This window comes from Sus scrofa, chromosome 14 (assembly GCF_000003025.6).
Source record: "Sus scrofa isolate TJ Tabasco breed Duroc chromosome 14, Sscrofa11.1, whole genome shotgun sequence".
NCBI lineage: Eukaryota > Metazoa > Chordata > Mammalia > Artiodactyla > Suidae > Sus > Sus scrofa.
Genome location: NC_010456.5, coordinates 29,521,992 through 29,545,318, shown reverse-complemented (window position 1 = coordinate 29,545,318; position 23,327 = coordinate 29,521,992). Strand labels below are relative to the sequence as shown.

Below are 23,327 nucleotides of genomic sequence, written 5' to 3'. Positions count from 1 at the left end.
AGGCGCAGTACAGTTTGCAGCCCTGATATTGCAGCACAGTGTGGAGAAAAGTGGATTTGGAGCTGAGAGACCAGCACAGTCTTCAGTGGCCTCTGTGATCGAGCCTCTGCCTACCTTTCCCACCTGATTCTCTCCATTCTTCCCATCATATACTCTATTCCAATCACACTGGGTTTCTTTTTCTATCCCAAGACAACCAAGCTTATCCCCACTTCCAGGCATTTACACTCATTATTGCCTCTACTTATAAGTACCTTCTCCCTTAAGACTCTCTTATTTAGGGTATAACCTAAAGCCACCAACTCAAAGAGGACTTCTCTGACTTCACCAATCTATAGAAGTAATGATCTCCCCAATCACACTCTGTAAAATTCCCTATTTTCATTTCACTCATAGCATTAATCACTACTTAATATTATCTTTTAAAATGTGGCTTCTTGTTTGTTTCTTCCCTAAAAAATATGAGAATGGGGAGTTTGCTGCTGATCAATAGTTGAGGACTTGGTGTTGTCACTGCTGTGGCTTGGACAACTGCTGTGGCTCAGGTTTGATCCCTGGCCTAGGAACTTTGACATGCCAAGGGTGCAGCCAAAAGTAAATTTAAAGAAAAATGGTAGATCTGTCTTATTTGCCACTGTATCCTTGGGGGACCAGACATTCCAATAAATGCTGAATTAATGCATTTTAGAGAAAGTAAAAACCTCTAAGTATTTATGGAAGCTGGAAGGAATCTTGGAGATCACAGACCAACTCCAAGATTTGACAGCTGTGTAAGCTGAGCTTCGGAGAGCTGAAATGACATACCAAAGGGCCCACGGTGAGTGACAGAATGGTCACTTTCTGCTTTTCACATAACATCACCTCATTTTGCTCTCCCTGCTTTCCTGGTGCAATGACAGGGTCTTTGGGCAATAGTGGGCCTTCCAAAATTTTTTTGGGAACCAAAGAGAGAGAATGGATGAGTGACCTCTGCTCATATCTCCAGGAGGGGTCCCCAGGAAAGAGCTGTAACTGGACACTTTAACTGTGTTCAAAGCAAAAAATACCCACGACACCTGTGTTTCTCTGGGAACTTACCAACCGAGGCTCTCCCAGAGTGGGAAAAGGTGCAGAGTTGTTTCCCTAGGGTTAAGGTAGCCCTCTAGTGGACTAACAGTCAAAAGACTGATCTAGGACCTGCAATTAAACTGCTGGTGACATTGGGCAGCAAGTAAGTTACTTGTTAAAATTGGTCCTCTGTTTCCCCATCTCTAAAATGGTTGGGATATGCTGGGCTAGGATCGCTGTGGACTGAGAATTTGACTCAGTTGGTAGGAGCCGTGCCCGCGGGCTTTGAATATTGGAACAGACTCGATAAACCTTTCAACTCGATAAACCTTGACCTGCTGGAATGGTCAAGGTGCTGCAGATGTTAAACTGCTGGGGGCTAGGCTTCCCAGGTCATAAGGGGAGGTCGAGGGGTCAAAGGTCGTGTTCCGGTCAAACCCACTAAAAACCGGAAGTCCCGAGTGGGTCTACTCAGAGCTGGGGCCTCCAGCCACATGACTAAACCTTCCGAGGCGGAGCTTCAGCAGCCGGAGAGGGCGGAGTTTGGGGGCCTCCCAATGGCAGCGTCGGTGTCCTTCCAGTGCAACCTATCAACGTGGGGCGACGGTAAAATTTAAACCCCCCCCTCCTCTGGGACCTGTCCTGAAAGCGTTTGTAGAAAGTGCGGCCACTCGCCCCGCCCCTGCCATGGAGGCGGGGAGAAGGGCGGGCTTTCGCTCTCAAGTTCGCCTATCATAGCTGGCAATTTGGGGAGAGGCAGGCGCTGGCGCCAATCAGCGCAGCAGCCGGTACCCGGCGGAGCAGTTGGCTACAGTTGTTGCAACTTTTTTCGAAAGCTGCGTTTCCCGGGAGATCCTATGCGGTGACAGAGCGGGGCTATGGCTAGAGGTATTGGCCCAAGTGGCCAGCGCCGGGGCAGCTGCGGTGGGGGGTCGCGCTGGAGGCGGGACTGAGGTAGCGGGAGTGGCGGCGGGGAGGCGCTCTGCCGCGGGCTGCTCGGACCGAGCGCGGGGACAGGTGGGGGCGCGGGGGGAGGGGCTGCGGAACCTTCTCATCCCCACCCTCGCTCCGGTACCCCCCCAGAAACCCGTTCCACTCCCGTTCCTCGGTTTTCCCTCTCTAAACTGTGGGCACTCGGTGGCCTGCCTCTCCGGAGGCAATGGGGCCATATGTCAAAGCTGTTTGGAAACTAAAGCGCAGGGCACCTCCAGGGAATGGTTGTTATTGATACAAATAGGGGAGAGAGCGAGGCATCGTCTGCTTAGGGGTTCTCTCTGGTTGGGAAGGAAAGCAACCCGGAGGCGAGGGCGCAGATCGGTAATTTACAAGGTGGGGAGCGCGTCGGAGTGGACACCGCGGCGGGCGCCTTCCCCACAACCTGAGTCAGCTCTGCGCCGCCGGGCGGGGACGGGCCCCGCTGGCCCACTTTGGGTTGACACGGGTCCCCTGCCACCTCCTGGGGCGGCCCTTCTCCCCATAGCTGATCAGGACTTTTGCCCACGGGACAAGGCTTGGTGGGATTGTGCAGCCGCGAGGGAAGTGAAGTCCCTGTCTGAAGTTCCTTGTACAGTTTACTGGCAGAATAGTAAGACCCATGTTATGCGGCAAAGTGATCTCCAACCGCTGATCACGTCCAGCTGCTGTGTCTCCTTCATGCAAAAACTTGAGCGTGACGATTCACTTGAATTATTATTTAAAAGAAGTTGAGGTTTAACATTTTCTCAAAAGTCCAAGTTCTTACATATTAGTAGGAATTTGCCTTAATGCAGTATCTTCCTTTTGTGATCATAATGAATAAAATAAGGATTCATTTAGCAAATATTTATTGGGCTTCTCTGTTTTCAGCCCCTGCACCCAGTTGCATCATTTATTCTCCCAGCTTCCCTTTAGGGTCTTTTGGGACATGACTTACCTAGATTATGATTAAGAAATGAGGCAGGAGTTCCCGTCGTGGCGCAGTGGTTGAAGAATCCGACTAGGAACCATGACGTTGCGGGTTCGGTCCCTGCCCTTGCTCAGTGGGTTAATGATCCGGCGTTGCCATGAGCTGTGGTGTAGGTTGCAGACGCGGCTCCGATCCTGCGTTGCTGTGGTTCTGGCGTAGGCTGGCAGCTACAGCTCCGATTAGACCCCTAGCCTGGGAACCTCCATATGCCGCGGGAAGGGCCCAAGAAATAGCAAAAAAAGACGAAAAAAGAAAAAAAAAAAAGAAAAGAAATGAGGCATAGTGAACTTCACAAGAGCTTCACAACCCAGTCCACAGAGAAAACTAAGACGCCTTAAATGTTTTTCTTCAGAAATGCATTAAGCATCTAAAAGTATATCTAATAATATCTGACTAATTTATCTGACATAGCTTAATAAATCTATGCATCCCTGATTCATTTTTCCCATCACAGCAAAATCATTTAAACTACCTGTTTCAGCAGTAGTGCATTAAAAAAAAGCTTGCTTTAACTAAATTAATCTTTGGGGGAAACACAACTCTGCCATTGAAATACTTAAATACTTAATATGGGAAAATAATAATTACCATTGAGGGCCAGGCACTTTATTATGTAAGTTAATCTTTACAACCTGTTATTTCCATTTTTCAGAGGTGGAAGCTGAAGTCCAAAGTCACTGTCCAGGCTCAGGCCATTCTCTGTCTTTACTTGTTCCACTCCACCTCCCTTATTTAACCATAGTGAAGATGAATGTTCCCAGCTTCTACCATGACTGGCTTACAAATCATCTTTGTTATGTACTGATTAGTGATTCTCACTGGCTCACTTGACCACCCCCCCCTCCAATCTTCCCCCCAAATTAGTGGTTATTTATTTCTTAGACTTCATTTTTTTTTTTAGACTTCATTATTTTTACAAACCATTAAATTGGCCACTTAGTGTCAAGATATCATGTTCAGTTCTTCAAAGGAAGGGTCTGTCTTTTTCTTCTAGAAAATCAGTCTTCGTTCCTAATTTATAGTTCATCTTAAGAGCCCTGCTGAGTCACATGAACAAAATGTTCAGATACTGGACGACTCTTCTCTGGTTTTAAAGTTTTACAATCATGTAAATATTTACAACCTCGAGGGTATTAGTTTGAGCAGGATACTTCTATCTACATTTCTCCATTTCTACTGCCACTGTCAGATGGCCTCCTCCTTGGTCTCCCCCTTTCCACTGTTACCATCTCCAGTTGATCATGCTTCAGCAGCTAGGGTGGTCCCCAAAAACACAGATTTTCATACTGTGACCCTCACTACTCCCCCACCCCCAGCCTCCCCTTTGTTCTTAGGATCAAATCCCCAGTTCTCACCATGGTCTATAGGGGCCTACACACCCCTCTGGCCTCACTGTTCTTTATCTTTCTGTATGGTTATTGTTGTGTCTTTAGCAGAGGGCTTGGAACACAGTTGGTAGTCAATAAATGCTTGTTGAATGAATAAATTGGTATTTTAGTGTCTGAGTTTGAGGAAAGCACTATACTTTCTTTCTTTTTTCTTTTTTTTTATGGTAAAGTACCCTCATACAGCAGAACTGGGTTCAGATCCCAGCTCCATCAATATCTTAGTCATGTAACCCTTAGGCTAGTGATTCATCTTAATTTCTGCCTCTGGGAAATAGGAATACTACCTTCTCCTAAATAGTTGGAAAGGTTAGATTAAATAATGCATCATATTATATTATAAGGGCTAACACAGTAAAAATTCAGTAAGTGTTAGCTATTAGTATCGTTGCTGTTGAATTCTAGTTTGTTTGGTTTTTTTTGGCCGCACCCATGGCATGTAGAAGTTCCCAGGCCAGGGGCTGAACCCGAACCACAGCAGTGACAATGCCGAGTCCTTAACCCACTGTGCCAACAGGGAATTCCTGAATTCTGTTTCTATGAGATCCTGGGCAACAGTAAGAGATTTTCTTTCTGTTAATTGGTAAATGTATTTGTTTTTTTTTGTTTTTTTTGGTTTTTTTTTTTTTTGTTTTTTTTTGTTTTTTTTTTTTTTGTCTTTTTGCTATTTCTTGGGCCGCTCCCGCGGCATATGGAGGTTCCCAGGCTAGGGGTCGAATCGGAGCTGTAGCCACTGGCCTACGCCAGGGCCACAGCAACGTGGGATCCGAGCCGCGTCTGCAACCTACATCACAGCTCACGGCAACGCCGGATCGTTAACCCACTGAGCAAGGGCAGGGACCGAACCCGCAACCTCATGGTTCCTAGTCGGATTCGTTAACCACTGCGCCACGACGGGAACTCCTGTATTTGTTATATATGTGTGAACACCTCATGTACAGAGAAAACATGTTTTGAAACTTCACTGAATGATCTCTACTACATTTTCTAGGTACTAGAGCTTCAGAATTGAGAGGAATAGGTACTAGACTTGCATTTTAATGTATGCCCTGCATTTGTAGGCTGGAGAAAACTACAGCCATGAGTGTGTGTGTGTATGTGTGTGTGGTGTGTGTGTGTGTGTGTGTGTGTGTGTGTGTGTGTGTGTAGTGGGGGTGGGGAGTTAAAATAGTATGAGAAGTGGACAAGATGATCTGAGCAGCTGCTTGCTGCCTCCAAATCATGATTTCCATAATAGTTTGGCATCAAACTACAAACCTGTTCTGCTCTGCAGAGGTAACAGACACTTTCAAATAGCTCAACCTGGGTGCCAGAATGTCGCTTTAGAATCCTCTTTAACTCTCTGTGTAGTCTCTTCAGTCTTCATGTGGGCAGAGTACCACCAGAGTTAGTGGTTGGGTGGGGATGGGGGAGGGGCTCCTCAGCCCTGCTCTGAAGGATGCTAAAGCATGAGCTGATTTGGGAGGCATTGTCCTGAGCAGTGTCTTGCCATTTAATCCACTCTTATCCCTTCTAAGGGGAGGCAGCTGTTTAAAGTGACAGCCATTTGTTTATTTGTGGATTTTGGAAGGTGCCCTGGGTGGGTTATGGAATTCATAGTTCTTGGTTTATTTTTGCTGTTGTTGTTGGTTTTTGTTTTTGTTTTTTTTTTTTTGTCTTTCTGCCATTTCTTGGGCCACTCTTGTGGCATATGGAGGTTCCCAGGCTAGGGGTCAAATTGGAGCTGTAGCCACCGGCCTACACCAGAGCCACAGCAATTCGGGATCCGAGCCACATCTGTGACCTACACCACAGCTCACAGCAACGCTGGATCCTTAACCTACTGAGCAAGGGCAGGGATCGAATCCGAAACCTCATGGTTCCTAGTCAGATTCGTTAACCACTGAACCACAACGGGAACTCCCATAGCTCTTGGTTTTTATCCATGAGGATGCTGAGATCTAGACTGGGTCTCAAAGCACCTCTGGGGCAGATGCAGGGAGAGATACCCAATCTTTGTCTTCCAGGCCATAACCCAAGGCTAGATGTCCTGAGGTGTCTTGTTTGCATCTATGACTTTGCACAAATACAGAGACTCTTTGGCTGTGGGCCCTCAAACCCCAATGGCTACGCTACAGCACAGTGGTTCAGGGCAATAAGCTATGCTGAGATAACTGCACTGCCTAGAACTCCTGCTTGCCTCAGACATTTTCTCTTTGGGGGACAGGAGGCTTGGGTGACTTGCTAAACCGTTCTCTAACACACTTGCTCCTTCCTACTTATTTCCTCATCTGTAACCAGGAAGATAGTGGCTAAGACTACAGCCTCTGGGGTCTGTTGGCCTGGAAATCTATTTCTAGTTCTGAGAATTTGGCCAAGCTTCTCACTTTTCTGAGCATTATTTTCCCTATCTGTGGAGGAGGTAATAATGGTGACTACCTTCACCCGGCTGCTGTGAGGTTTGACTGAGATAAGATATGCAAGAGAAGCACCCAGCAAACACACCATTATAATTCCTGGCTCTGTCTCCCCAGGGTCTGCACCGGTGCCGTGCAGACCAAGTGGGTTTGACACCTGACCTGGTCATGTTCTAGTTCAGGTGGCCTTAGGCAAGCAGCTGCACTTCCCCAGAGGCTCAGTATCTTCATCAAAACGGGCTATGCACAGGACCTGCCCCCCCGGACTTGCCGGAAAGATTAAGTGCCCGGAAAACGTTCTGTGAGCACAGGCTCGGGCACCCCGGAGGGCTCTCTCGCCTGTCGCATTCACCGCTGCTGACTGCGCCTGGCTCGGACGGGTCTCCCGAAATATCTGAGGAGCGGGCCAGAGAAGGACCCTGGCGGGCGAAAGCCGGGGCTGTCATTATCATTTTTCCCACCCCTTCCTCCCGGAGTGGCTGAGAACGTGCGAGAGGGGGCGCGCCCGAGTCGGGATTCGTCGCGGCCGCGGGGCCCGCCCTCCCTCCCTCGCTCCCCTCCCTTCCTCCCTCCCTCGGGAGGAGCCTTGCAGCACCGCCCCTGCCAGCCCCCTCCCCGGCCGGGAGCGGACGGTGGGCGGTGGCGGCGGCGGCGGCTAGCAGGCGGGCCGCGGGGGACGCGCCGCCAGCGCCTCCCTCCCTGCGTCCTCGCTCCCGGGCTGGCCCGGGCTGCCGCGGCGCGCGGGTGCCGGGCCCTGCCTCGCAGGCCATGGGGGAAGGGGGCGCCGTGGGGCGCCGCCGGCCCTTCCCCGGGGCGCCGCGCCGGCGCTGGTGGCGGCGGCAGCAGCAGCAACAGCGGCAGCGGCAGCGCTGGTGGCCGGGCCGCGGCGGCGGCGGCGGCGAGGGCGAGGGGCGCGCCGCCATGGGCCTGGCCGGGCTGCAGGTGGGTGTGTCGGGCCCGGCCGCGCGGGGGGCGGGCGGCGCGCGGGGCCCGGCCGGGCCGGGCGGCGGGAGGGCGACGCGGGCCCCGGCCTGGCCCGGCCGGCCGGCCTCGGCCTCTCGGCGGCACGGGCGGCCCGTCGCCGCCGGGTCCTCGGAATATGGCTGCGGCGGGAGGCGCCGCCGCGGCGCCCGGCCCGGGCGGCCCCGCTCCCCGCCCCGCCGCGCCCTGAGCGCCCCCTCCCCCGCTTCCCCCGGGTCCCCCTCTCCAGGCAGGAAGATGTCCAAGCCCCGCGCGGTGGAGGCGGCGGCGGCGGCGGCGGCGGTGGCAGCGACGGCCCCGGGCCCGGAGATGGTGGAGCGGAGGGGCCCGGGGAGGCCCCGCACCAATGGGGTAAGCAGGCACCCTCCCCGCACTCGCTCCGCGCGCCCAGAAGGGCCATGCGCCCCCGCCGGCCCCGCTCCGATAGCACGTGGGCGCGCCGGCGGCCCTGGGGCTGGGGTGCGGGTGGGGCGCCCCGCCGGGCAGCTGCCTGCCTGGGAGTGGCGTCCACACTCGCTCCGCCATGACCCTGGCAATGTTTGACCTCGGAAAAGTTTGTGTCTTTATGACATTTCCGTAACCCTAGACCTAGCCACCGCCGTGGTGACTGCCTTCCCAGTGTGTGCGGGGCCTGCCCGGGGCCCTCAGGGAGGTCACGGGTCTTGCTGACTTGGTGTTGAATGGCTCACCAGGCAGAAAGGCCCAGCCGTGTTTCTGGGAAAGCCCTCCTCCCGTCTGTGCTTACTCAGAGGAGAGGCCCCACACCCAGAGACACCAGCGGTGACCTGCACCCGCCCCACCGGCCTGCCCACCGCAAATAAAGTGACCGCCCTAAATGCGCCGGCTGTAGGCAGCTGCTTTCATTAGCTCTGCACTTCCCCCCAGTTAGTCTGAGAATTACCCCAACCGCAGTCTCTTCCCGCAGTCCTGGGAGACTGTTGGGCTGCATGATTTGAGAGGAGCCAGGCCTGGGCACACAGAAGGCTCAGCAGTCATGCCAAGTCAGTCCTCCCTGCTGACCTCAGAACCAAGAAGTAGTTAATCAGGTTCTCTGAAGCCTGTTTCTGTGCTAGAGCCCCTGCACCTCTTGCCAGAGCAGTCAGCTTCTGCACCTAGGCCAGCCTTTCAAAATTCTTGCCTTGTTTTCCTGGGTCATTCTGACCTCCCTGCTGTTGGTAGGTTGCCTCCTTCTTGAGTAGACAGACCTTTTGTGGACAGCCGGTTCTGCTTCTGGCCAGGTGTTTCCCCCCCCCCCCAGCAACTGGAATTAGAGACAGATTTGGACCTGGGGGAGTCTAAACTGGGCAGCTTCTCCTGGTAGCCCAGTTTTTGAGAGATATTGTCTATTTTTTGTCTCTAGTATTCTGATTGCCCCTTCTCTGCCCAAGTGCTGTGAGATATTCTTCTTCAAGCCTCTTTCAGAATATACATTTGTCGTTTTAGGAGAATGTATTTACCGGGCAGTCAAAGATCTATACCTACATGAGCCCGAACAAATGCTCTGGAATGCGTTCCCCCCTTCAGGAAGAGAACTCAGTTGCACATCATGAAGTCAAATGCCAGGGGAAGCCATTAGCCGGAATCTACAGGAAACGTGACGGTAAGCCTCTGAAATGGCCCTCTTCTGACCACAGTTGGTTGGGTTGCACCCTACGTAACAATGCATGTATATTATATTCTTATCCAGCCTTTTCAAGCCAAAGTTGGAAAGGTTTGAGCCATGTTCTGTCTTGCTGCTAAGAAACACAGACATGGGGGAGAGAGCAGCCTGTTCCAGGGTGTGTGCCTTTTAGTCTAACAGGTTCTCCCTGCTTTCACAAGAGTTAGCATGTCCTTTAAGCTGGATTATCTTGTCAAGTTGCAAAAATAAGGCACCTGACCTGTAGTTAAAGAGGTTCACAGGTGCCAAAAGTACAGAAATTATGAGTCTCGGTTGTCCAGACCAGATGCTTGTATTCTGCTGGAGTCCTGTGGACCTGAGTAACTGACTTCTCTCCCTTTGTGAGTTGGCCTTGACCTCACTTCTCTAAAGTATTTTTCTGGAGTTCCCGTTGTGGTTCAGTGGGTTAAGAACCCAACTAGTATCCATGAGGATGTGGGGTTGATCCCTGGCCTTGCTCAGTCGCTTAAGGATGTGGCATTGCCGTGAGCTGCGGTGTAGGCTTGGATCCCTGTTGCTGTGGCTATGGTGTAGCCTGGTGACTGCAGCTCCAATTCAACCCCTAGCCTGGGAACTTCCATGTGCTTTTTAGGTGTGGCCCTAAAAAACAACAAAATAATAATAAAGTATCTTTCCACTCAAGTATTCAATGCTACTCTTTGAAACAGCATACTCTGGAATGAGATCTGGAGTTAAAATGTGGAGCAAGAAGATATATGGTCAGTTCTGTCTGGCCCTGCAAAACATGATGAAATCTCTTAGAAATTTTGCTGTAATCCAGATATCCCCTTTTAAAGCTGCAGTAGAGGGGTGTATAGCTTGCCCCAGTTTACCATGTTCCCTTCTAATTAAAACTTGCCTTGGGCATCCTCTGATGGCCTAGTGGGTTGAGGCTCCTGCATTCTCACTGCTGTGGCTCTGGTTGTTGACCCCTAGCCTGAGAACCTCCATGTGCCTCTGGTGCAGCCCTAAAAAGACAAAAAAGGGGAAAAAAAAAAAAAGGAAAAAAAAAAAAACCAAGAGAGAACCTGAAATAAATGTTGCAACTCATTAAAAACAAACAAACAAACAACCCCCCCCCCCCAAAAGAACCCTTGCCTTAAAGAAGCAGAACTCTGGGTACCAGCAGCTCCGTACAGGGAAGCTTTGTACTGGTTAACAGAGAATTCATAACGGATGGGGTAGGCCAGCCTTTGGGGCCAGATCTGAGAACCAAGGGCAGGAGCCAGCCCTCACCTGATTCCCTCTGGTGCACAGGGTGATGTTATTTCCGACAATTTGGGTTCTAATCCTAGTTCTGCCTTTTATAAAAGGGAGGGCCATGAGCTGTTTGCTACTCTTTTCTGAGCTTCAGCTCTCTTGTCTGTATGGTGGGAGAGAGAGGAGTCTGCTCTTACAGGGCTATTCTGAAGGTCAGTTAAAGTGCTGATGCAAAAGGGCTTTGTGAGTGCCCCATGCTGTCAGCCCTGTCTCCACTGGACTGCTAGCATCATGGGCTACACCTCCCCATACCTCTGCATCAGGAACACCTAGGATATACTCACCACCCTGGGTCTGGGGAAAGGGCCTTCTCGATGGCCAGCCAGTCTCATCCCTGGGGTGGGATATAGACTTTCCTAAATGGTGACACAGTGCCCAAGCTAGCTTATTTTGTAGTGTTACTAAGAGGCAGCAATTAGAATTGGGGGCCAGATGTACATTGGAGAAGACCCCAAGGGCCAGGCTCTTGTCCGTGATTCTTGACTTTTTTCCTGCCTTGATGCAGCCTAATGTGACAGCTGGTATTCACAGGAGGCTCCCCCTCCTAGGGTCATGCCCAGCATCTCAGCCTTAATTCCATCTTGTCCCACTCAGGAAGGCGTGTAAAGGAGTGAGAATCGTCTGGATGGATTCTGATGAATTTCTTTTTCCCTTTTCTTTATTGAGATATAATTCTGATATTCTGAAGTTCCCTTTTTTGGGGGGGGTGCTGCCCATGGTATACGGAAGTTCCCAGGCTAGGGATCAAACCTGAGCCACAGCAAGCTACAGCTCCGAGTCCTTAACCACTAGGCTCCCAGGGAATGCCCCGAAATTCATTTTAAAGGGTACAATTCGGTTGTTTTTAGTGTATCCACAGATATATGCAGTTGTCACCTCTGTCAAACTCCAGTATGTTTTCATCACCCCCAAAAGAAACCCTGTGCCTCTTCACAGTTACTCCCTATTCCTCCCTTCCCCCAGCCCCAGCCAACCACTGGTCTATTTTCTGTCTCTATGGATCTGCCTATTCCAGACATTTTATAAAACAGTCATACTATACGTGGCCTTTTGTGTCTGGCCTCTTTACCTCATTATAGTGTTTTCAAGGTTCATCCAAGTTGCAGCCTGTGTCAGTACTTCATTCCTTTCTGTGGCTGAATAATATTCCATCATGTGGATATACCACGTTTTATTTACCCATTCATCAATTGATGGACGTTGGAGTTGTTTCCATTTTTTGTCTATTATGAATAAGCTACTATAGATGTGTTTTTTGTGTAGACCTGTTTTTAATTCTCTTAATAGATGCCTAGGTCTTGGATTGCTGGGTCACTTGGTAACTCTTTAACGTTTTGAGGAATTACCAAACTATTCCAAAGTGACCATGCCATTTTATATTCCCACAAGTAATGTGTTATTTACTTATTTTTAAAAAGTGAATTTTTTTTACATCTTTTTAGGGCTGTACCCACAGCATATGGAGGTTCCCAGACTAGGGGTCGAATTGGAGCTGTAGCTGCTGGCCTACACCACAGCCACAGCAACACTGGATCCGAGCCACGTCTTTGACTTACACTGCAGCTCATGGCAATGCCAGATCCTTAACCCACTGAGCAAGGCCATGGATAGAACCTGCGTCATCACTGATGATAGTCAGATTTGTTTCCTCTGTGCCACAATGGGAACTCCCTTTACTTTTTAAAGTAAAAAAAAAAAAAAATTATTTAAAAATCTTTCAGCACTGGTTCTTTACAGCTATTTTTATTTTTTAATTTATTACTTTTTTCTTTTTTTGGCCACCCTGCGACATATGGAGTTCCCAGGCCAGGTATTAGATCCGAGCTGCAGTTGTGACCTATGGCACAGCTGTGGCAATGCCAGATTCTTTAATGCACTGTGCTGGGCCAGGGGTGGAACCAGCATCCTGGCACTACAGAGATGCCACCAAACCTGTTGCGCCACATTGGGAATGCCCACAACTATTTTTAGTAACAAGTCACTGACAGGTGTTGGGGCACCATTCTGAGAACCACCATGAAAGCTGGGCTTCATCCCTATTAGAAGAGGGAGTTTTTTTTTTTTTAAAAAAAGAGTCTGAGGGTCCCTTGTGGTGCAGTGTGTTAAGGATCCGGTGTTTGTCACTGCAGCAGCTTAAGTCGCTGCTGTGGTGTGGGTTCAGTCCCTGGCCTGGGAACTTCCTCAGGCCGTGGGCATGAACACACACACACACTCTGAAATGAATCATGCCAGGCAGCTAGCTCTTGGGGAGAGAGGTCTTTGCTGGGGAGACGTTCTGCTTTATTGCCTTCCTCCTGTCCACCAATGCTGTCCCATTCTTTCAAAATTTAGCCTTTTTTTTTTTTTGCCTTTTCTAGGGCCGCTCCTACGGCATATGGAGGTTCCCAGGCTAGGGGTCTAGTCAGAGCTGTAGCTGCTGGCCTATGCCACAGCCATAGCAACTTGGGATCCGAGCTGCGTCTGTGACCTACACCACAGCTCACGGCAATGCCGGATCCTTAACCCACTGAGCGAGGCCAGGGATCGAACCCGCAACCTCATGATTCCTAGTCGGATTTGTTAACCACTGAGCCACGACGGGAACTCCAATTTAGCCTTTTTCTTCCCCCTGGGGTCTGCAGCCCATTTCCTGAAAAGCCACTGATCTTGCCTTTGTGCCAGTCTTGCTGGCCTTGATGCTTCTGCTTCAAGGACTGTTACCCTCAAGGCCCGATATGTTGATAAATTCTATGGGAGGAATCTTTCTCCAGCGTATATATCAATTCATCATGGTGTAACACTTCAAATATCTTGTAATTGTATTAACTATTTATATCTCAACAAAGCTGGAAAAAAAAAATGCAGAGAACCGAAAGCTCTGCCCAGTGTCTGGGTCCAAAGAGTAAAGCCAGAAGGTTTTCCTAAGAAACCCATTAGCAGACACCAGCCTTAGCAGACCAAGGGCACTGCTGTCCAGCACATCTATGCCCCTCTCCTTTCCTAAAGCCTGGCTTTGAAGGCAGCTGAGGGCTGGAAAGTGGGAAACGGAGAGTCTGGAATCAGCCCGTCTCTCTCCACCCTTTGCCCACAGAGAAAAGAAACTCTGGGAATGCAATACGAAGCACCGTGAAGTCCGAGGAACAGAAGATCAAAGACGCCAGGAGAGGCCCCCTGGCACCTTTTCCAAACCAAAAATCTGAAGCAGCAGAACCTCCCAAAACCCCGACCTCGTCTTGTGATTCTCCCAATGCAGCTGCTGCCAAGCAAGCCCTGAAAAAGCCCATGAGGGGCAAACAGGCCCCCAGGAAAAAGTAAGTGCCAGCCCGCCCCTAAGACCGGGCAGTCTGGTCCTGATACTGGCGTGGCCTGTCCAGTGCCAGCCAGGTTGAAACCATCCCTGCTCTCAGCCTGCATTAGAGCTCAGATTCCTGAGTCGCCACTAGGGATACCAGTATTAGTCAGCATTTTGTCTGGCACAGGTACAGAGCTCAGGAGCCCCCTCCCCGCCAAGAGCAGGCAGACTGTCTTTGACACTCTCTCTGAGGCCCCCCTGGGCAGCAGAGCCTTGAGTGACCCTGGGACACCGTGGACAAAGGTGTTTAAGTGACATCATTCTCAAGGAGCTCTCTCCTAAGGGGTTGTGTGCTTCCCTCCCGGATGTGAATGTGGTCTCCGTGCTAATACTTGCTTTCTCCTCTTCCTTTCCCATCCCAGAGCTCAAGGAAAAACGCAACAGAATCGCAAACTCACGGATTTCTACCCTGTGCGGAGGAGCTCCAGGAAGAGCAAAGCTGAGCTGCAGGTTAGAGGCATGTGGTTTTAGCCTCGGCTCCTGGAGGGGCAGGGAGGCCTGGGGAGCAGTGCAGGTAGTGTGCAGGACCTGAGCTCTCTTTGTATCATCTGGGGACAAGTCTCTTGGCCTCTGTGGCCTCGCTATTCTCCTTGGTCTAGTGGGGGCGGTCATCGTGATGTTCTGGGTCACCAGGAGCCTTGGTTAAGATGCCTCTGTGAAGGAGCCTTGTGACCTGTAGCATGTGGCATGGAAAGTCAGGTGTCACCATGAAAGCGACTTTTCTGGACATGTTGGCAGGGCCGTTGCATCCTGGGTCTGTGGGGAAGGCTGCTGTCTAGAAGTTTCCATGTCTTGGGGTAAAGAGGAGCAGCTTGGGAACTACTTACTGTGTATATGACCTCAGGCCTATACTTTACCACCCTGGGCCTCTCTATGCTGTCTGTGAAATGGGATAATAAAGCAGCCCCGCATGGCGTATTTGGGAGGATTCGATTTGTTAATGCACGCAGAACACTTAGAACCGTGCCTGGTACACAGTGAGACCTGCTAACTATTGTCGCTGTTGCTTCCCCGCTGTGGTCCCTTTTGGAGGCGCCTCTCTGCTCTTCGCTTGTTCCCACCCAGCCATGGTCCCCCAGAATCTGTGGAGGCCAGCCAGGCGGTGAGGCCCCGCCCGCCCACCGTCTTTGCAGAGTGCTGAGCTATGCAGCAGTTGATCAATATTTGATGCAGTGAGGTGTGGTGCTTGCCTTTCTGTTGAGGAAACTCAGGGTGTGGCCTGGCCCTGTGGCCTGCTGGGTGTGCAGATTAATTAACCTGGAGGCTGGCAAGTAGTGCTCCAGATTGCCACCCCCACTGAGGGGTGGGACATCTCAGCCCGCGCAGACCCCTTCAGCATTTAGATGGTGAATCTGTGGCTGTACATACAATGATCTAGTGTATCTCTTTCTCTTTTTGTCTTTGAATTGACAGGGCTACATTAAAAAACCAACAACAGAAGCGGGGGGGGGGGGGGGTCCGTTCCTACTCCCTTTCTCCCCCCTCCCCGGCTCCGCTCCAGAGAAGCTTTGGCTTTTATTTCTTTAGAAAGGCAGTGTTTTTCAGCCAAGAACAAGCTGTTACAAAATGTTTGCCTGCAGTGGGAGGCTGTGCTAGGTCACTCTTGGAGACGGCACTGCAGAGGGCGAGGCGGTGCCAGCCCCAGAACCCGGGACACTTCCCGGTTGCAGCTAGAGCCCCAACACCCACAGGGAGTCTGGGGGTCCACCAAGGGCCGCTGTGGGCTGCAGGATAGGGGTAGCTGAGTTTGCCTTTTTAATGAAAAAAACGGCTTTTCTGTCGAGGAGTGAAGGCTGCAGAGGGCTGTGATGCAGGTCTCCTGTATGTTGCAGCAGATGAGTAGAAGAGAACAGGCACTTGCTGCCCCAGGGCTCAGTCTGCAGGCACAGTAAAGCTGGCTCTGTCACTGGACCAAGAGCCAGTCGCTAGGGAGAGCCGTGCGGTGCCTGCCATCGTTTGTGTTGGCTGTCCTGAGTGGGCACTGTGGCCAGGTGGTTGCAGGCCAGGACAGTGAGGTGGCTGCTGGCCGGGTGGGGCTGTGGCCTGCAGGGCGGTGTCTCCTCTTGATTACAGAGGTGAAGCCCAAAGGTGGGGCGGCTGCATCTCCGCTGAGGGGGTAAGGTCAGGGACTGCCCTTCTGGGCTGGGCAGAACGGAGGCCTGGGTGGATGGGATGTAAGCAGGGGTGCAGATAGCTGGGGTGAAACAGAGCCCTGCAGGCACCTCGCTGGGGCTGAAGACTGAGTGGGCAGGACTGGGTCCAGGGTCCAAGTCCGGTCCAGAGGAAGCTAGGCCTTGGAGAGATGCCCTGAACCCCTCATTTGCTGTGGGAGCCGCTTCGCTGGCTGGAATGGCTGTGGGTGGGGTGACAGCCAGCTCTGGGGCAGGGACTGCAGTGTTGGCAGTGCCCTGGCCTCATCATCCCCAGCCCAGCCCTGGGCCTGGTGCAAAGCAGCTGCTGGTTCCAGCTCAGGAATGTCTTGGGTCATCCCTCCTTCCTCACTTTCTTTCAGACCTTGCTCCCCACCCCACTCAGGCCCTGGGTCCCCTGTGTGCTGCTGCCAGAATCCTCTTTTGGACACTCAGAGCTGGTCGCTCGCATGCCCCTAACACCTGAGCCTCCAGAGTGAAACTCAGACCCTTTGGCTCTGCATTCAGGGCATCTCGGCTGGCCCCAGCTCAGTCCTGCTTATTCTGCCACGGCAGGAAAATCCCCAGCTGCCTATCCCAGATTTCCCATGATTGTTCCCATTTACGTCTGCTCATTGGTCTCAGCATGCTTGTAACTAATTAATTATTCAACAAGGTGGTTGTGTGTGTGCCTATGGCAGAGTTGCTTTGAGGGCTTACTGTGTGCCAGGCACTGTTCTAGGCCAGGAGACTCCACAGTGAACAAGATCAGATGAGGCTCCTGAACTCACAGAGCTTATATTTAAGTGAGGAGTGATTAACAACAATAACAAAAAAACTGAAAAGCAAGATAATTTTGGAGCACTCTGACATTGGTTAATAAACCCTAGTAGTTGGATGGTGTGTCTAGGCCAAGGCTAGTTTAGCCATAGTAGCAAAGTTTCTCTGAGGAGGTGCCTTTTGAGCAGAGCTTGGAAGGGAGGAAGCAAGCCAGGCAAATGGATTAGGGAAAGGATTTACCAGGCAAGGGAATGGCAGATGCAAAGGCCCCGAGGCAGGACCAAAGCTGGCCTTCTGAAAGAGCCAGCCATTGTGGCTAGAGGGTGGGAGCCAGGGTGAGGCTAGGGCCTGGATCCTGCAGAATCTCAGGGCCGTCAGACAAATGGGTTTTATCCCAGTAGCAGAGCAAAGCTACTCATCTTAGGGTTCCTTGGTACATTTGTCACAACTAAGGAACCAGTGTTACTGTTAAATAAACTTCCTGGAGAACTTTAAGCAAGGGAATGACCTGATCTCCTTTACATTTTTAGAAGATCCCTCTGGCTGCCTTGTGGAGAAAGGGGCGGGTGGCTGGTTGAGGCCATGCCCCTGCTCCCGCCGTCTGATCAGCCCAAACTGGTGTTATATGAAATCAGAATTCTGATTTTTACGTGTCAGCAATTTAGATTTTTTTTTTAATTCTGCGTGGGCCAAGCAGAACACAGCCACGAGCCCAATTCTGCCCTTGCACTACCACTGTCTCCCTTCTGGTCCATCTGAACCCCAGGTGGCGAATTGTCCCCCTTCAAAAGGGCAGTGAGAGAAGGACGGGTGCTTGGGCAGCATCAGGGACCGATGCCATGGAAGCCAACTGTGAACGACCTGTGATCCCAGGCAGCCAGGGCTACTGGAATGGCCCAGGAGGGAATGCTGATGTACTTGTTTCTTTTTTCCTCCCCACCCAGTCCGAAGAAAGGAAAAGAATTGATGAATTGATTGAAAGTGGGAAGGAAGAAGGCATGAAGGTAAGGGGCGGCAGGGCCCACTGCATGGAGGCTAAGGCTGAGAGGTTGCACCTTCGCTGGTCCAGAGGCCGCAAAGAGCCATGCCGCTTGAACCCTCTCACTGTCAGTGTGACCAGGCAGACTCTTACAGGGACCAAATACCAAAACTATTGTTAAGGGAATGCCTCATGAAGGAAACATAATGGACCTTGTATGTGAGATGTTATCCTGAGGAAACTTTTTAAAAATTACAAAATACATAAAAAAGAAAATTTATCCTTGTAACCTTTTATCTATGTATTTATTTTTTGCTTTTTAGGGCTACACCTGCAGCATATGGATGTTCCTGGGTTAGGGGTCTAATTGGAGCTGTAGCTTCCAGCCTACACCACAGCCATGGCAACACGGGATCCTTAACCCACTGAGTGAGGCTGGGGATCGAACTGTGTCCTCACGGATACAAGTTGTATTTGTTTTCACTGCACCACAATGGGAACTCCCAGGGAAACTTTTAAAAGGACAGTGGTAAGTTTTTTCTGGACTATTTTCCTAGGGAATGGCATGCCCAGGGGATTTGGTTTTCTCTGAGTATATTTCAGACATACTGGGTAGATGAAAGGGGAGTAGCTCTCCATTAGTGGTGGCCAGATGGATCTGGACTAGTGCCCAGGGTTAGAAAGCTTCAGTTTCTACCCACCGTTGAGGGGGTTCTGGATTTAAGCCTAGGCCCCTCAAGCAGTCACTCTCCATTTCCATTTATAATGGAATAAGGAGAAACCCAGGAGGCTAAATTAGGGAATAAAGGAAAGACTCAGAACACTGGCTCCTGCTATTCCCCTGAAGAGGTCAGGTTGTGGATTTGGGTTTGTGCTACACTGCTTCCCAGCTGATCTCCCATGAGGATCCAGTGTAACAACACTTTGCAAATAGGCACAAAGAACTCTTTGGGGTGATGGATTGTGGCAATAGTTGCACAACAGTGTACATTTAATAATACCTGTCGAATTGTACATGTAAAAAATGAGTGAATTTTTTGGCCTACCTCAGTAAAGGTGTTAATAGAACAAGGTGCCAGCCTCTGGCCCCTGTGAAGCCGGCCATGTACGGTGGCCTTTGTTGCTATTATGATCTAACCCTCTTGGCACCTCCCAACAGATTGACCTCATTGACGGCAAAGGCCGGGGTGTGATCGCCACCAAGCAGTTCTCCAGGGGTGAGTTCGTGGTGGAGTATCATGGGGACCTCATCGAGATCACCGATGCCAAGAAGCGGGAGGCTCTGTATGCACAAGACCCCTCCACGGGCTGCTACATGTACTATTTTCAGTATCTGAGCAAAACCTACTGGTAAGTTACTCCCCTAGTGCCTCAAGGGGCCACAGAGGGCCCCTGATGTTTCTGCTGCAGCTCTCTCCCCAGAACACCCTGCCTCTTATTTTTTAGGGCTGCACTGTGGCACATGAAAGTGCCCAGGCTAGGCGTCTAATCAGAGCTGTGGCTGCCAGCCTGCACCACAGCCACAGCAACGCTGGAATTCGAGCTGCATCTGCGACCTACGCCACAGCTCATGGCAGTGCTGTATTCTTAACCCACCGAGCAGAGCCAGGGATCAAACCCACATCCTCATGGATACTAGTTGGGTTTGTTATCGCTGAGCCACAATGGGAACTTCCTGCCCTTCCCCATTTTTATTTTTATTTATTTATTTATTTATTTTGTCTTTTTGCTATTTCTTTGGGCCGCTCCTGTGGCATATGGAGGTTCCCAGGCTAGGGGTCGAATCGGAGCTGTAGCCACTGGCCTACGCCAGAGCCACAGCAACGTGGGATCCGAGCCCCATCTGCAACCTACACCACAGCCCATGGCAATGCCGGATCTTTAACCCACTGAGCAAGGGCAGGGACCGAACCCGCAACCTCATGGTTCCTAGTCGGATTCGTTAACCACTGCGCCACGGCGGGAACTCCCCTTCCCCATTTTTAATTTTGGGGGTTAGAGGTGAGCCAGTCACACAAAAGCCTGTATAGGGGTTGCCCTGGTCTCTCTCTGGGGCACGTGGCCAGAACAGCTGTGGGAATCACTGACTTCTGTTCTCAGTGTGGTAGTGTCATTGACTGTTTTTTTTGTGTTTGTATGGTTTTTTAATAGACTTTGTAGAGCAGTTTTAGGTTCCCAGCAAAACTGAGTGGAAAGAACAGAGAGTTCTCCTATACCGCCTGCCCCCACTACCAACATAATGACTTGTATTCATTGATTTATTATTCACAACTTCACAGTGACCTCCCAAGCCTCCAGTGAGCGCCTTTTGCATTCCCTCCTGCACCTGTCCCCCTCCACCACCTCAAATACTCCACCCAGCGCCTCTCTGCGCTCTTAAAGATGTTTCTTTAAGGTGAATTGCTTTCTCCCAAAACTTGGCTATAAATCACCATCCCACCAGCTAGTGTGACTCTGACCGGGTTCAGAAGCCTTTTTATCAGTTTAATCCTCTTGTCTCCCTCCCTCCCCACCAGTGTGGATGCAACTCGAGAGACAAATCGCCTAGGAAGACTGATCAATCACAGTAAATGTGGGAACTGCCAAACCAAACTGCACGACATCGACGGCGTGCCTCACCTCATCCTCATCGCCTCCCGAGACATCGAGGCCGGGGAGGAGCTCCTGTATGACTATGGGGACCGCAGCCGGGCTTCCATCGAAGCCTACCCTTGGCTGAAGCATTAACCCAATGGCCCCTCCCCCCTCCCCCACCCCATCTTTAATGGACAAAGTGCCCTCAAAAGGGAATTGATTTTTTTTTTTTACACACTTAATCTTAGCAGATTACTTCAGATGTTTTTAAAAAGTATATTAAGATGCCTTTTCACTGTAGTATTTAAATATCTGTTACAGGTTTCCAAGGTGGACTTGAACAGATGGCCTTATATTACCAAAACTTTTATATTCTAGTTGTTTTTGTACCTTTTTTGCATACAAGTCGAACGTTTGTGCTTCCCGTGCATGCAGTCAAAGACTCGGCACAGGTTTTAGAGGAAAGAGTTGAACATGAACTAGGAAGCTGGGCGATGCTCCTGTCTCCAGCTGAAGAGCCAGGACTCTCTCCCCCACATCCCGACATCCCAGTGCAGGTGGGTGCCAGGAAGACGCCGCCTCCCCACAGCCTGGATGGGATGTCCCCAAGCTCTTGTTCTCCTGACATCTCGACAGGCGCACATTGAAGTGTATGAATATTTTTTAAAAGGTTTCACAGTAAAGATAGTCTTCCCCTCTGCTTTCTCGAAAGCTTACCGACCCAGTGGCTCACGGGCCGGGGCTAGATTTACTCTTCCACGGGCTGCCGCTTTTCCAGGCACCTCGAAGCATCAGGGCGGGGAATCAAAGCAGATGTGGGCAGGGACGAGCATTGCTTACCTAGCCCTGCCAGGGCAGAGTTTCCCAAAACTGGGTTAATTTCTTTATAGAAATGTGAACACTGAGTTTATTTTAAGAAAATAATAAAAATCATAAAACAAAAAAGAAAAAAAAAAACCACAGAAGACAACTTACATGTATATAGGTCTTGAAGTGAGTGAAGTGGCTGCGCTTTTGTTTTGGCTCCCCCCCCCTTGGTTTTGTTTTTATAGAAGAGATTTGAGATGGTACACTATTCTAATCAAAAATAAAGTTTTGTAGTGGGACCAGAAATTACTTACCCAATTCTCCACCCCCATCCCCCACCCCAACCTGATTCTGCTGGGCTGAAAGTTCCAGATTTGCTGTCAAGGCTTTTGTTTGTCAGACCACCTGGTGTACATCCTGTGAAGGTGCAGCCATGAACTGAAGGATGAGCCTGTAAGTGGCAGAGTGCAGGGCCTCTACCCCAGCTGCCAGGCTGCAGGGGATCATGGCTGAGGGTAAAGTCTTTGACTGTGATGGCAGGAGGAGCAGGTGGCTTCCTCCTAAAGGGGGACCCATTCCCACATTCTGCTAACCTGTAGTTCAGGGACCCTGGATCCGTGGCCTGGGGTCTCCTGGTCCTCTTGCTCCCAGGTAAATGTGAATGGAAACAGGTATGAGAGCCTGTCCTCAACATTGATGCCCCCCCAACCCTGGCCTCACGACGGTGCTACCTAAGAAAGTCTTCCCTCCCCACCCCCCACTTGCCTGGTCAGTGGTCAGTGAATTGGAGGAGGATCCGATGGGAGTGTGTAAATGTGAGATAAAATGTCTTGGTTGTACCTGTTTGTGGTTTAGCTTTGTATTTAAAGAAAAAAGGAAATAAACTTGAAAATTATTTGTCATCATAAAAATGAAACAAATTAAAATATTTATTGCCAGGCGAGGCTACCTGTGTTATTCTGGTTTTTTCTCAAGGCAGAGGTAGGGAAAAGTAAGGTTGGGTTTTCTATTTTCTTTATTTTACACCCAGAAGGGCCACAGACCAGTGTGAGTCAGTTTTGGTGATTGTCCGCCTAGAGATATTTTCTTACTGGATCTTTTTTTTTTTTTTTTTTTTGTCTTTTTAGGGCTGTACTTGCGGCATATGGAGCTTCCCCAGGATAGGGGTCCAATTGGATATGTAGCCGCCAGCCTACACCACAGACAGCAGCGCAGGATCCAAGCTGCGTCTGTGACCAACACCACAGCTCACAGCAACGCCAGATCCTTAACCCACTGAGCAAGGCCATTGACCTGCATCCACATGGATAATAGATTTGTTTCTGTGGCACCACGATGGGAACTCTAGTTTCTTCCGTATTATGGGGGTCAGAGGGTGCTTTTGGAGATGAAGAGTTAAGCACGTTGTCCCCTTAGAACGATACCTGGCTTGTAGCATAAATTTTCGCCACTATTACAGTTTATAATTGTTTCTAATGTGCTAGATTTGACTCTCAGGCGTTTCACAGCAAGGGTGCTTGTCTGGTGCTGAAATTCCCCCATTCAGCCCAGATCTCGGCTCCCACTGCACTTTCCACCCCAGAGAGGCTTTGTTCCCTCAGCTCCAGGCACAGAGGCAGATTGGGACTGGGGTGGAGTTAGTTTACAGGCACAATGATCCATTCCTGGCATCTGCTTTAAGCATTTGTCAGCCATCACCTGAACAAATCACTTACCCTCTGAAATGCGTCCATTAATAGGAACAGCCTCTGCCCACCTGCCTTGGAGGGGTTTCCCGAGAATTCAGTCATATGTTACTACACCTCACCTGGGAAGAGACAGTGGCCAGAAGTGCTCAGCCCTGGAGTGGAACCTCTGGTTCCAGCCACTTAGCAGCTGTGTAACCTTGAGCGGGTTACCTAACCTCTCTTCGTGCCCTTTCCTTCTCTGTGACATGGAGTCGATACTAGTGCTTTTGAGGATTAAATGAGTTTAAGACATAAAGAGTGCCTGCACATAGATAATCCTCAGTAATCAGTGTTAGCTATTATTAGGATGAAAAATTGGGGTGGTT

At 50.4% G+C, this 23,327-nt stretch overlaps 2 protein-coding genes across 5 annotated transcripts in view; one reads left to right on the top strand and one right to left on the bottom strand.

Annotated features, from left to right (window-relative positions):
* KMT5A (lysine methyltransferase 5A) lies at nucleotides 1,797-22,217 on the top strand. Of its 4 annotated transcripts, XM_021072263.1 has the most exons (8): nucleotides 1,797-1,935; nucleotides 7,984-8,105; nucleotides 9,198-9,354; nucleotides 13,745-13,964; nucleotides 14,368-14,455; nucleotides 17,859-17,918; nucleotides 19,053-19,243; nucleotides 20,410-21,994. In XM_021072263.1, the coding sequence occupies exons 1-8, from the start codon at nucleotides 1,926-1,928 to the stop codon at nucleotides 20,618-20,620; spliced, it is 1,059 nt and encodes a 352-aa protein (XP_020927922.1). In that variant the 5' UTR covers nucleotides 1,797-1,925; the 3' UTR covers nucleotides 20,621-21,994. The 4 variants fall into 4 exon arrangements, with proteins under 4 accessions (XP_020927922.1, XP_020927923.1, XP_020927921.1 ...); XM_021072264.1 differs by lacking the exon at nucleotides 7,984-8,105 and having other exon boundaries at nucleotides 1,803-1,935; nucleotides 20,410-22,217; XM_021072262.1 differs by lacking the exons at nucleotides 1,797-1,935; nucleotides 7,984-8,105 and adding an exon at nucleotides 7,646-7,715 and having other exon boundaries at nucleotides 20,410-22,217.
* The window catches only part of RILPL2 (Rab interacting lysosomal protein like 2), a 44,789-nt gene continuing 43,857 nt past the window's right edge, over nucleotides 22,396-23,327 (bottom strand). The window contains exon 5 of the mRNA XM_021072266.1: nucleotides 22,396-23,081. Within this exon, the coding sequence (XP_020927925.1) occupies nucleotides 23,078-23,081 (4 nt within the window). The 3' untranslated portion in view covers nucleotides 22,396-23,077. The remainder of the gene's footprint in view (nucleotides 23,082-23,327) is intronic.